Source organism: Bos grunniens, chromosome 2 (genome assembly GCF_055505025.1).
Source record: "Bos grunniens cultivar Pamir isolate PY7600 chromosome 2, Bosgru_T2T1.0, whole genome shotgun sequence".
Lineage (NCBI taxonomy): Eukaryota > Metazoa > Chordata > Mammalia > Artiodactyla > Bovidae > Bos > Bos grunniens.
The window spans coordinates 71248849-71263194 of NC_141166.1; the positions used below are offsets into that span (position 1 = coordinate 71248849).

Genomic DNA, 14346 nt, shown 5'->3' on the forward strand with positions numbered 1-14346 from the left:
CACATAAAACTAAAGTAAAAATTAGTATTCTGAATATATGAAGAATTCCTTAAACAAGCAAAGTAAAAGCTTAGGCAAAAATCTTCCAAAATTTTACAAAAGAAACATTTTTAAAAATATACTTCCATGCACATAGAATAAATATACACTCAGTACCTAAGGATGAATACACTAGTGAAGAAAATATCCTACTGTCATTTAGTCATCATTAAACCTCTTATCTATTCATTTCTAATAACCACATTTCACCAAAACCTTCTAATAGATACTTCTTAAAGCATTACACTTAAAAAATAACTTCTACTCCTCACTGACTCATTGGAAAAGACTCTGATGCTGGGAAAGATTGAAGGTGGGAGAAGGGGATGACAGAGGATGAGATGGATGGATGGTATCACTGACTCAACGGACATGAATTTGAGTAAACTCTGGGGGTTGGTGATGGACAGGGAGGCCTGGCGTGCTGCAGTCCATGAAGTCGCAGAGTCAGACACGACTGAGCGACTGAACTGAACTCCTCACTTTGCTTTAGGAAAGGAAAAAAATGTACTTATTACATCATTCATTTTATAACATTACCGGAAGTTTACATATTTTAATGTTCCAAATGATATTTATTCATCATCTATTATTGTGCACCTACTATGAATCATTGGCACAAATGCTAAGGCCATGAACATCCTGCCATAAGAATCTATCTAATGAAAGAAATATAGCAGATACAAACATTAGCTTTTAAAGAAATAAAGTACCTAGGACAAGATGAACAACTTGCCTTCGGAGGGAAAATATGAAGGCTCCTATTTCTCTATGACTGAGGAGGTCATATCTAAACTGGGTCTTAAAGGAGCAATCTTGTTAATTTTCTTTTCAGAGTGGGAGATAGAAGAAAATGTAAATAGAGAATAGCAAACAATACGTACAAACACTGCATAATATAACATGTTATATTATGTTATTATAATATAGTAACAGTTATCAATGAAAAATACCTGTGCCTTTAGGGAAAGGGGTGTAGATAGGTAGATTGTTTCTAGATGAAGGGGACCAGGTTCTCAAAAACTATTACTTGCCTTGTATTGGTGTTTTATTCTATAAGAAACAGAACATCAGTAGAAATTTTCTATCAGGGTAAACAAGAATAGCTTTGATTTTTAAGAAGATAATTATAGTAACATTGGGAAAGCTGAACTGAATCCTGAAAGAACAAAAGAGAATAAGAGCCCCAGTTGTGCTGTAAATGATGTTAGGCCAGACTGAAGATTTCTATCACTATGAGAAAAAACTCAAAGATATCAATAGGTTTCTAACTATCAAATCAGGATGAAAAGGATCTATTATTAATCAAGATACCAAAAATGTATTTTGGAATAGCAAGGGTGGAGTATATATAAAAAATTGTTTTGAATATATTAAACTCAAGAGCCAGAGAATAGGTAGGTGACAGTAGGCAGCTGGAAATGGGGTCAAGGAATTGGGTAGAGATCTAAGCTGTGCCTGCAGATGAAGGTGTGGATGAGATCATCTACAAAAGGTCTTAAATAAGAGAGAATCAAGGACAGTACCCGGGAAATACTGATATTTGAGTAGTAGGCAAAGGAAGGGAGAAGGCAATGGCACCCCACTGCAGTACTGTTGCCCGGAAAATCCCATGGATGGAGGAGCCTGGTAGGCTGCAGTCCATGGGGTCGCTAAGAGTCAGACACAACTGAGCGATTTCACTTTCACTTTCCACTTTCATGCATTGGAGAAGGAAATGGCAACCCACTCCAGTGTTCTTGCCTGGAGAATCCCATGGATGGAGAAGCCTGTCTGTGGGGTAGCACAGAGTCGGACACGACTGAAGTGACTTAGCAGTAGCAGCAGCAGCAGCAGGCAAAGCAAGAAGAACCAGTGACAGTACAGGGGAAAAAATGAACAGTAACAAATAACAAGAATAGCCCATGTTAGGAAGAGAGCCAGCAGAGTAATCTTGTGAAAGAAAGACAAATCAAGAAGGATGAAGACTGCTAGATGTAACTGGATTTAACAAAGAGCTTATCAAAATAAGTTGGCTTTTAAAAGGACAAAGAGGAAAAATAAAACAACAGCTAAAATGCTGAGGAAAGAAGGCAGGACTGTAAGAAGCTTTGTCATTTGCCTGTTGCATCTGGAAGACCTGAAAGTGTATTAAGAGAACAGAATCAATGCAGAGAACTCTGGCCTCTCAGTTCACTGACTTCACCACCTCTGAAGGTGTCTTTTCCATTTTGGCCACAGTCTAGATCTTAGTATCATCATCATCTCTAAATTTCTGAAATTCAAGTACACCCCCTCTCTGATCACAACTTCTTATCCTTCTAGCATACTCCAGCACCTCACTACATCTCTCTTGACTTGCAGTCCACAGGCTAATCTACTTTTTCTCTAGCCAAAACCCATCCCTCCTCACAACACACAGTTTAGATTTTGGGCTTCCTTACTCTGCTCATATTTCCTTTTGTCATTCCATCTACCAAAACCCAACTTGGCATGATCCTACCCTAAACTTAACCTATATCCAGAATGCTGATCATACAAATGACACAGAACCGGCTGATAAAACTAAGAATTCATAACTACTATTCCAAAATGGACATAAATATACCTGGCAAGCTGTTGTTTCCCCACTCTGTTCATTTTTACTCTCCACAGTGATGATTTTAAATATTCTCCCCATCACTCAGACTGCACTTTTCCCCTCTATTTCCTGAGCAGTAGAGAAAATGTCATCATGTGTTTCACAAGGAAATCAGGAGCTAACAGTCAGGAAGCCAAACTGACTTTCCTCACCAAATCTATAAAACTGATTCTGCACTTACTTCTTTTTTCTTTTTCAATTTTTTATAATTTAAGAGATCCCCCAACTCCAGTACTCTTGCCTGGAAAATCCCATGGACGGAGGAGCCTGGAAGGCTGCAGTCCATGGAGTCGCTGAGGGTCAGACACTGAGCGAATTCACCTTCACCACCATGTATGAAGTAGATCATCTATGCTCTGGATTCCATCCCTCTAGCTTTGTCATCGACCTGTATTATAGTCTGTCTTTCCTGTTACTTTGATCTCTTTTTCTAATAATTCTCTTACATTAGCATTTAAGCATTTAAACATCTCTTCCATCTTATGCCCACAACTTATCTGTTTATTTCTCCTTCCCAATCAAAGCCAAACCTCACGGAAATAATCCTTTCATTTTTCCTGGCCTACTTTTCTGGCCATTCACAATCTAACCTATACTTTAATCCAGGCTCATTAATCCTCTAAAACTGTTCTTATTAAGGTTACAAATAACATCCTTGCAGCTAAAGACAGCAAGTAACGTATGGGCTCTAGATCACCTGATAGCAGCATGCCACACTGTTTATCGCTCTTTCCTGTTTACCCAGCCTAACTATGCCTTTTCAGAATCCTTTGTAGGCTTTCCTCCTCCATCCAAATCTCAATGGTGCATTGACCAAGCTCTGTCCTAGGCCTACCGCTAGAGAATCTTACCCCTTCCAAAGGTCACTAATATCTTCCAAATATTTATCTCCAGTTCTGTCTTGTTTATAAGCTCCAAGAGCCAAATATCTGTATAAATGCAAACCACTTATAATTACTTCTTCAAGGGCTTTCTTTCCACCACATTACAATAGTCTTGAAGTCAAGAAATCCATTTTTCTTATTTAATCTCAGCACTTTAAATAAAGTTGTTTATACATGGTAGTTTTTTTGTTAATGAATAAATTATGAGAAGTGAAGAAAAGATATATAAAGGAAGAAATGCACAGATCAGGCAAAGAGAATTTAAACAGTATCTACCTTTTGGTGCAGGTGGGGACAGTGACTCTGAGCACAGACACAAGGAAGGTATCTGGGTTACTAGATTTGTTCTCTATCCTGAACTTTTATGATTACAGTCACAAAATTTTTTTTAACTGTATAACTAAGCCTTACCCATTTTATAGTATGTAAATTATATCTCAATAAAAAAGGAGCAGGAGGATGAAGGATAGGAACAAACAAGATAAAAAACAGTGCTCTTTCAGATGACACAGGCTTCAACAGGAGAAAAATAGTGTGGGTTTGAATAAAGATGGGAAGTATTTCTAGGTGTGATAATGTGGAGGCAAGAGAAAGTCAATCACATTGATGACTCTGAGATTGAAAAAGTAAATACCAGTTACGTGAAGGAGCTAAAATATTCCTCTTGGTGGGGAGGAAAAAATAATACAGTTAAAGCAAGGCTGGAAGAAGTCACAGAGAAAGAAGAAATTTCTACTGTGAAGAGGCTGAGAGTATTAGTCCTGTAATTAAGTGGCAAAATTATTAAACGAACTAATTTTTTGAAATAAAATGTTATTTATTTTTATAAAAATCATAAAAATATACCTTTGTTGCATATGTAGGTTTTTCTATTGCTTCATCACCAATGAAGAAGTCTAGGTCGTCAACACCTTTCATCACCCTCCTTTGAGCTTGATCTCCCACTTTTGCTGACTCTTTAATAGCAATACCTTTAAAATAGAAGTTATTTATGTATGTAAAAAATTTTATTTTTTTCAAGTGAGACAAATTTTTCACTTGTATTTTTTCATAAAAAGTATTATTACATAGAACATGATCTAGTATATTTAAATTGCTAAATTAAAGCAAAAAGGTCATTAATAAAAAAATGACAAAATTCCTTTAATACAATGAAATCTCAACTTCCACCCAGAAACAAGGCCTCAAATATAAAAAGCCCCCAAAAGAGAAGTACTGCTGTGGGAATGTTTCAGTTTTGTTTTTAAAAACTATGTAAGCTCTATTTTGATCTGAGTAAAACTGTAATTCCACCAAGTCAACATAGGCTTGATGGACAATCAGAAAGAAAAAATTGAAAACCAGTAATAAAAGTAGGTAAATTGCATGGGGAAATATTTTTGTAAAATTTTTTCATATCCTGTTTGCACTACTATGAACTAGCTTACTTTTAACACTGGCATAAGGACCTGTTAAACTTTAATCCACATATACAAAGGGAAATTTCAAATCGTTTAGGTAAAACCCACAGCAATCTCCTTATATAATTTCAAAAAACAGCATACAGTTCTAGACCTAAAACTTATAAATTTCTTAACTAAGTTGTAAATGTCTGAATCCTTCAAATTAAACAGTTCTTCATTCAAAACATCTGCATGGGGACTTTCCTGCTGGTCCTGTGGTTAAGACTCAGGTCTTCTACTGCATGGGTGCAACCCCTGCTCAGATCCTGCATGAGGAGTGGCCAAAAATTTAAAAAAACAAAAACATGCATGCACATAAGCTGATGGGCCATTCAAACAGTTACACTTTCAGTTAATAACAATTTATATCCTTAATAAGGTGTGTAGAAAATACAGAAGAAAATTCTAAATTCAATCAACTTCTAAATGCTGCTTCTCTAGCATAATGCACACAGACATCCAGATGCGTCACTACAAATTTCCTAGAAGACAAAGATTATGAAAATAACTTTGAATCACATCCACAGGTGTTCCAGGTCAAATATCCATGTTCATCAGTGGCAATGATTATATCTGCTCATTATAAAACTACACTTGCAGCATTAAAACTAGTTGGGTAAAAAAAACTCCATAATCAAAAATCTTTTCTTTCATACACAAAAGGATTTTTAACATGCTTCAACCTCTCATAAGAAAGACAATGAAAACTAAAATTGCAAATTTTGGCAGAAAGATGAAATAGAAAAAGAATATAATGGTGATGAGAACCAAAAGTTTAAAATATCAAAAGTATATGGGCTTCGAACTAAGACTTAATACAGCACTGAAGAATATAAGCAAAAGCAAATTTTGCAAGAATCAGAGTTAACACATCAGGAATCTCCTGAAATAAATGTTTTAATCACAATACAATGCCTTATAAAAAATTACAAATTAAGAGATTGCAAAATCAGCATTTTAAGAGTTGTGTGCCCCCAAAAAGATATGTTTAGGTCCTAATTCTTACTACCTCAGAATGTGACCTTATTTGGAAATAGGGTCTTTCAAGTTAAAATGAGGTTATTAGGATGGGCTACAATCCAATGACTGGTGATCTTATAAAAATACAGAATTTGGGCATATCCATTCACAGAAGAAGAACAATGTGAAGACACATAGGGTTAGCTGTGTGACTGGAGTGATGCACATACAAGCCAAGGAATGCCAAGGATTGTCAGGACACATCAGAAGTTTTAAGAGCCAAGACGATTTCTCCCCTACAGCTGTCAGCAAGATCATGGCCCTGTTGACACCTTGATTTCGGACTTCTTGCTTGCAGTACTACAAGTTTCTGCTGTTTTAAGCCATCTGGTTTTTGGTACTTTGCCTTGGCAGCGTTGGGAAACTAATATAAATATACACATGGTATAAAACTAAACTCAAACATAACTAACGTCAAGTACTAGTTCGCAAAAGTACTCTATTTTAGTCAGCAACAGAGCCAATATTTGTCATCAAAATCTTAAACAAACTATCAATATACTGATATGTAAAGTTGGGACAAAAGTGAAAAAAAGCAAATCTGTCCCTCCATGTAGATAACAAATATACTTGAATAAAGGGTAAAAACAACAGTACTACAAATTAACACCACTATATTCCTATGAATAAGTTATTTCATCAGTGTCAGCTAAAAGCCATTCCATGTATTGAAGCATTAGATTTAGGTAATAGCCTAAATTTCACAGATAATCAATCCCTAGAAAAAATGTATCAAAAGTTTATCAGAAGTGCACAAGTCAAACAGGTCTGTTTCTAGAGAATGAAAGAAATATATAATAGTTCCCCCTTTAGAGATAATTTTGACACATCTTCACACATTTAACTTTGTTCTTGCCATACATAAACGACAAAACTACTCGTTCATGTCCAATGAGTGCCCAACTGAGTCCAGAGATCTGTAGTTCAGGGAAGTCTAGTAATTTCTACCTTGTTCTCAATATCACAGACTCTGAATCCTAGGCTGCTTTCACTATTCTCTACATGTTTATCTTTCTGTTTCCTTCTCATTTTCATAAATCAGTAAGAATACACAAAAATATTCAGTCACACAAATACTAGTGATACTTCCGAAATTAAACCACCTAGAAGTTAGCACCACCAAGGAATGGCTCAAAAAGTTTGCTGTCTGATATGCTGACGTCTTAACCTGGTGGTAGGTCAGGTAGTTGAGAAATGTGACTATACAATGTGCAAAAGGTGAACCATCTAAATGAGACGTCCAAAATATGTCCATCAAGGACCAGCTACATAGCTCAGGCTAACAAATAAGAGCACAAACAAACCAAGTCTGAGAGTATTTTTTAAAAACATCTGAAAGATAAATTATTGAAACTGGACAGTCAGTTAAAGCGAAGTTAACAAACATAAGACAGAACAAAAATAACCTAAGTAAGGTTATAAAGTATTAGAGAACAGCTGAAGTCTGCATCTCTAAAGATAAGATGCCATCCTTATTCTGAACCATGGGCTTTTGTTAGGGATGTCAACAAGCACAAGCCCCGCAAAAATCATGAGCACAAACCAAAGGATGGTCTTTGTAGGCGTGTGATGGGAAATGCATTACTTAATAGTAACATACACACATTATTAATAGCAATATCCTCAAAGCAGATTCCCAGCTCATTCATTTTTGTCTTTAAAAGGTATTTGGTAGATTTAGTAAATGAAGAGCTAAAAAGAGATCTGAAATAAATGGTCAGAGGTACAGAAATGAGGCCACATTTGGAACTTGGCAAATCATGTTTATAAAGGACTAAATCTTAAAGAGTGTTGAAATGATTATTTTCTTTTTTACTTTATCAAGAAAAAGATATTAAGTCAGCTTATTTATGACTTAAAAGAAATACTTACAGGAAGGGATGATAAACTGTGGTTCCGTATTTCCAGCATATCCTAATTTTGTATACCTGAAAAACAAAAAGAATTTTATAAGTATTTCACTAATATCTTGGCAATTATGAATTTAATTCTTAGATTTATATTTGTTACAAAGCAAGATTCCATTCTGGGTGAATACTATACAAAATCCCATAGCTTCAATTTATTTAAACATTTCTACTTTCAAAATTATAAGTACCCATAACTTTTATTTGTTATTTGTATTTCAACTGTTTTACAAAACTGCTATCTCTTATATTACCAAATGGGTGATTAAGCCTCTGATAAAATAATATATAGTTCCATAAGAGGTCAATGATTTTAACAGTGAAACTAGATATGGAAGAAGCAACAAGAGGGAATGTTTTCTTGGATCGAGAGGCTGGTAATACAGGTGGTCCAGAGAATTTTGGATAGTGTTTTATGACCTAGTCCAGTAAGAGCACACTGAGTGGCCTATAAGCAATATCTCTGCCAGACCTGGGAATGAGCATTCTCAGCACAACAGGATGAAATAGCAGCCTCAAATCAAGGTCAAATTTATGACACGAAGGGACCCTGCCAACTGGAAACTGGCAGTTGCCATCTACCTCTACAAAGATTAAATCATGGCCACTGCAGCTGCTGACCTTCAACACCACTGAAAGATTAGGGTGGAGATCAGGAATCAGGCATTCTGTGCTCTGGAAAAACTGGCAGAACAGGCCTTCAGAGAGTTGGATATCTTCAGGAAAAGATTTTATGAGTCCCAATTCCTGCATCTTCTCATACACAGAGAAACACTAATATTGTTAAAGATGATATCTGCTTTGGCTAATAAGAAAAATATTAAAAGTCAAAACTCAGAGTAACTATGGTTCAGACATCCAAAGAAATAACGAGGTGACACAATGGGTGTAATTTCAGGCTAGTCTTTGCATTGCTAACAAGCTGAGTTTTCTGAGACGTGTCAGGCTTGGATGCCATTGGACATTATCAAAACAGTATCTGCTGGCAGCTAGTAACTATAATCTTACTTTTTATAAAGCCAGGCAACTGGCTACCTGGCTACAAGTCATTAAAACTAAGCAGGAATCTATGAAGCTTTAGGGTCTTTCTGTGTCCCCCGTTTCTTCCCAGGTGGGTCAGTGGTAAAGAATTTGCCTCCCAAGGCAGGAATGAGTCAGGAAGACCCCCTGAAGGAGGAAATGGCAACCCACTCCAGTATTCTTGCCTGGAAAATTCCATGGACAGAGGAGCCTGAAGGGCTAGAGTCTATGGGGTCACAAAGAGTCGGACACAACTGAGTAACTGAGTACACACAGCTTTTCATGAGAAACTGCATTTCTAGAAACTGATCCTATAGGGATATTCATAATGTACAAAATAACACAGAATAAGGCGTTTCATTACAATCTTGCTTATAATAGCAAAAGTGAAAATAAAGAGCCATCAAATGAGAAGCTTATTAAATATGTTATGTTTAAACCATAAAATATTAGGTAACTATTAAAAAGTGATTGAAAAAGCTCTTTATGTACAGATATGGAACAAACTCCAAAATGCTTTTGTTAACTGAACAAAATCAAGGTACTGAACAATGTGACATTTGTAAAAAAGTAAAGGGTACAGGTAAAACATATTTCGCTGTATAAGCACAGAATATCTCTGGAAGAGTATTAAGAAATTCATAATTTTGGTTGTCTCTAGAGGACAGAACTAAGTAACAGGCAAGGGTAAAAAGTTTTTTTTTTTATCACATATTATTTCATACCATTTGAATTCATTACTACTCAAAAAAAAAGTATAAATTTTATAGTGTTTGCCGTAAAAGATTCAACCTACAGTCTTACAGTGGCTTTCCTGGTGGCTCAGCAGTAAAGAATCTGCCTGCCAATGCAGGAGACATGGGTTCAATCCCTGGGTCAGGAAGATCCCCTGTAGAAGAAAATGGCAACCAATCCAGTATTCTTGCCTGGGAAATCCCATGGACAGAGGAGCCTGGCCAGCTACAGTCCAGAGGGTCACTAAAAGAGTTGGACGGGGTTTAGTGACTAATCAACATTAACAAAATAACAACAAGGATGTCTAGAAAAGCGGAGCTTCCACAAGCAGAATGTTGGGGGCTACTTAGGAGACAGCTGGATACTTTTTGGCTATAAGCAGGCTTTAAAAAGAAAGTATTTACATTACAATATTTTGAGAAACACACTCCACAGACAGAGTTTGACTCTATATTCAAACACACTGCTAAACAGGAGGCAGGTAAATTACTGTGATATTCTTGGATTTTAATAGTTTCAGCATAAATATTTTTTAATATTGGGAAGATCTCTCTTTGGAGTACATTTTAGCCCCCAAATTAAGTTCAAGATCTGAAAGTGCTAAACAAACTAAAACATTAAAAATAAGGGGAGAACATAAACTGTTCACAATGTGATACTGCTCCACTGACCAAATCTCTACAAAGATTCCATACTGTATACGTTAGAAAAATAAAACTTCTTTGCAGGACATACAAAAGACCCCCTTTAATATTTGGCTCCTGACAACCTTTTCCAGCAGCCCTGACACCACACCACACTACCAAACCATAAAAATACTAACAATTTCCAAAAAGACCAACTCATGCCATGCCAAAGAGCCACTATCAACACTGTTCCGGGTTAAATGCCACTGCTTTTATAAGAAAACTTTCACAACCTCCCACATAGTTGATTACCTCTGCCCTTGTGAGTACAAGTATTGTTTACTAATAATTCCTAAGCCTTAATTCCTTCATTTGTAAAATAAAGAGCAGTAACTTATGACTGTTAAGGGTATTTAACAGGAGAACAAGGTAAACCATTAAGCACAGCACCTGGCATAAAGGACACACTTAATACATGTCAACTCTAATTACTCTGTCCATGCATTCTCTCCAAAATTTCCATTCCCCAATAATCAGATAAAGGCCATGCAGATAACTGAACTTCTAAATACTTATCAGTTCACTTCAGTTGCTCAGTTGTGTCTGACTCTTTGCGACCCCATGAACTGTAGCACATCAGGCCTCCCTGTCCATCACCAACTCCCGGAGTCCACCAAACCCATGTCATGTCCACTGAGTCGGTTATGCCATCCAACCATCTCATCCTCTGTCATCCCCTTTTCTTCCTGCCCCCAATCCCTCCCAGCATCAGTGTCTTTTCAAATGAATCAGCTCTTCGCATCAGGTGGCCAAAGTATTGGAGTTACAGCTTCAACATCAGTCCTTCCAATGAACACCCAGGACTGATCTCCTTTAGGATGGACTGGTTGGATCTGCTTACAGTCCAAGGGCCTCTCAAGTCTTCTCCAACAGCACAGTTCAAAAGCATCAATTCTTTGGCTTATCACTATGATACAAATTATCCCTGTATTCATAAATGAAAGTTAGTCTGTAGAAGATTTTTCAGATTAGTGCTTGTATCTATTTTTTCAACCCTTTCACTGTCTTTTTTTTTTTTTTAAAGACAAGAAGTGGATTTATTTAGAGAGAAACATACTCCACAGACAGAGTGTGAGCCATCTCATAAGGCAAGACTAGTCTTGGGAAAAACATACTTCACAGACAAGAGTGTGGGTTGTCACAGAGGGCTAATGCCCACACTTTTTATACTTCCAAATCAGTCTCTTCTTAATGTAAAACCTTCAACTGTGGTAGAATAGAACTCCTGTAATAGATGGAGGTCAGCATGATTGAACCACTTGCTCACACCCTCTGGTTTCGGTACAAAAAAATTAGAATTATTCAAACACACAAAACCACCATCAACTAACATGAATAATCTGTTCCCACTGAACTCACTAAAACTAACAGTAACCTACTTGAAGTAAAAGGGTATGTGTGTGTGCTCAGTCATTTTGTGACCCCACAGATGGTAGCCTGGCAGGCTCCTCTGTCCATGGAATTTTGGAGGCAAGAATATTGGAGTGGGTTGCCATTTCCTACTCCAGGGGATACACCCAACCCAGGGAATCGAACCCACCTCTCTTATACCTCCTGCATTGGCAGGCAGATTCTTTACTGCACCACCTAGGAAGCAGTACTGGATAAAGTAGAGGCTACCATGACACTGAAAGGAAGAGAGCCAACAGTATACCTTGTCCCACTCCATCCACAGTGGGAAAAAACTACTTTAACCTTATCAAAACAAAGACTTGGTTAAACCAAGTCAGTCTAAAGCTGCCTGAGGCTATAAAACCCTAAAAGACACTACTGTCTTACCAACACAGTGGCAAAATGAATACTAATTATTCTTTCATCCAGTCCCTTCCATTTTATTCCCAAAGCTGTTCAAGCAATTATATACAACAGTACCCTAACAGAACAGAAAGACTTCCTTCCAGTTCTATGACCCTCACAAAGGAGGATAATCTCCCTGAAAAGTCACTGCCTAACAAAAATCTTCAAATGAGGCTCTATGACCCACAAGATTAGAACTTGTTTCTGCGTCTATAAAATGAGCCACTGTAAATAGTTCGTAAAGTACCTTGTAGATAAAAAATTATGACTCTGACTCTTCAGCTAAGTATTAAGATTCTCCAAAATAATCCTCAATTCAACTTTAAAAGTGTCTCCCATCACTTACTTCCACGAACCCAACTCAAAGCCCACTGTACCTATTCCTCATTTTCCCCTACATGACTTGCACGTTCTCCCTCACATATTATCTGTGCTCTCACTGCACCCTCTCAAAAACCTCAGATCACAGCTTAAGAATCTTTCATGAAGCCTTTCCTAATCATTTTAACTAAGAGTCATCCTTTCTTTCAATAAACTTCTCTCAACCACTTGATGAACATATATATATAAGCCTATGTTATTTTTATGTGTGTAATACCATTTCCCAAGAATAACAGTAAGAAACTTGAAGTAGAAACCACATTACCGTAAGAAACTTCCATTTAACAAGTTCACCAGGTAAATCAATACTGTATTCCTGATCAAAGTAAAATTCCCTAGGTTGAGCATATTCAGCAATAATCTACTCTCAAAACAAACACTGAAAGAAGGATATAATAAACTTAATACAAAAGTAAAGACATAATCAAAACAAGTATGTTCTTCCCCCAAACATGAAGGTAACTACAGATAATATATCAACTATATGGATACACCATAACATTTAATCATTTCTATTAAATTTAAAACAAATCTAGCAAAATAATTTTTTAACTGGGGGAATGGGGGGAACAGCAGCCAAATATATTTACTAATGTTCTACTTGGAGTAGGAAATGGCAACCCACTCCAGTAGGAGCCTGGGGGGCTACAGTCCTGGGGGATCCTGGGGGGCTACAGTCCATGGGGTGGCAAACGGTAGGACATGACTGAGCAACTGAACACACATACACAATGTTCTACTGCCCTGGATTTAAATAATACCCCAAAGAACAAAATCATCTAGTCTAGATACACCAGATAGAGACCACTATATAATAATACTTGAGATTATCATAGAGGACAATATTTACACCCATTTTTAAGAAATGTAAGGGGAAATGTCCTAGTTTACGTAATTTTACAAGTTGTTTAGCTTCTAAAAAGCTTTCCAACCCTTTACATATCAATGCATACAAGATACAGTAGTATTTGTAGAGCACATATAAATAAACTGGAGGGGATTTGAGAATATAGCTATAAGAGGTTTGCTTTAAAACTTCACTTAAATTTTCTTTATATTAATATAAGGAAAAAAACAGGAAAGACTTTAAATACTAAATTTGTTTAGAGCTTTCAAATATAAACTAGCTTTTCATTAACCTAACTTAATATTAAAATATTAACAGGTTTTACATTTGAAATGACTGATTTAAGGTATTTTTACAATGAGCTGTCAAAATTCTCCAGTCACCAGAGAAGAAACACTGTATAAGTAGATGGCAGAAGAGCTTCTCTCATTTTTTTTCTTACTCAAAAAAACTCTTCTCTCACAATTAATTCAATTTTTATAGTAAAGGAAACATTTCAAATCAAACTTTTTCATATTAAGAATTTCTCTGGACCCAATACAAAGTTAAAAGTTTGAAAAAAAATAATTTCTCTAGGCATACACACGTTCTTCTCTTAGTTATAATACTGTTCCTTAGACTTAAAAACAAATACTGACCAAATAGCACAGTAAACCATTTCTAACCTTACATTTACAAGGCAAATTTTTGTTTTGAATTCATATATTCTGTCAGTACACTTTATTTTTCCACAGCCCTTGCAATTTTCTACTAAGTTTTTGGGGTGTTCAAAAAGTCACTTATATAATTAAGCATATTGGGAAAATAACAGTTAACTAAATTATACTAAATTTCAAACATTCACACACATACACACACCAAATATTTCTAAACTTCCCTTGTAACAGGGGAAGAACAAATCTGACTCCATATTAGAGCTGTTCCTTTTATATACTTTATTAACCTTTGTGCTTTGTTTCCTATGCTTA

General features: G+C 36.3%; 1 protein-coding gene across 4 annotated transcripts in view; it reads right to left on the reverse strand.

Annotated features, from left to right (window-relative positions):
• Nucleotides 1-14346, reverse strand: part of ACTR3 (actin related protein 3) — a 47520-nt gene that overhangs the window by 16673 nt on the left and 16501 nt on the right. For all 4 annotated transcript variants that reach the window (XM_086349981.1, XM_086349986.1, XM_086349964.1 and 1 more), the window contains 2 exons: nucleotides 7878-7933; nucleotides 4390-4514 (listed from right to left, as the gene is read on the reverse strand). In XM_086349981.1, the coding sequence (XP_086206107.1) occupies nucleotides 4390-4514; nucleotides 7878-7933 (181 nt within the window). The remainder of the gene's footprint in view (nucleotides 1-4389; nucleotides 4515-7877; nucleotides 7934-14346) is intronic.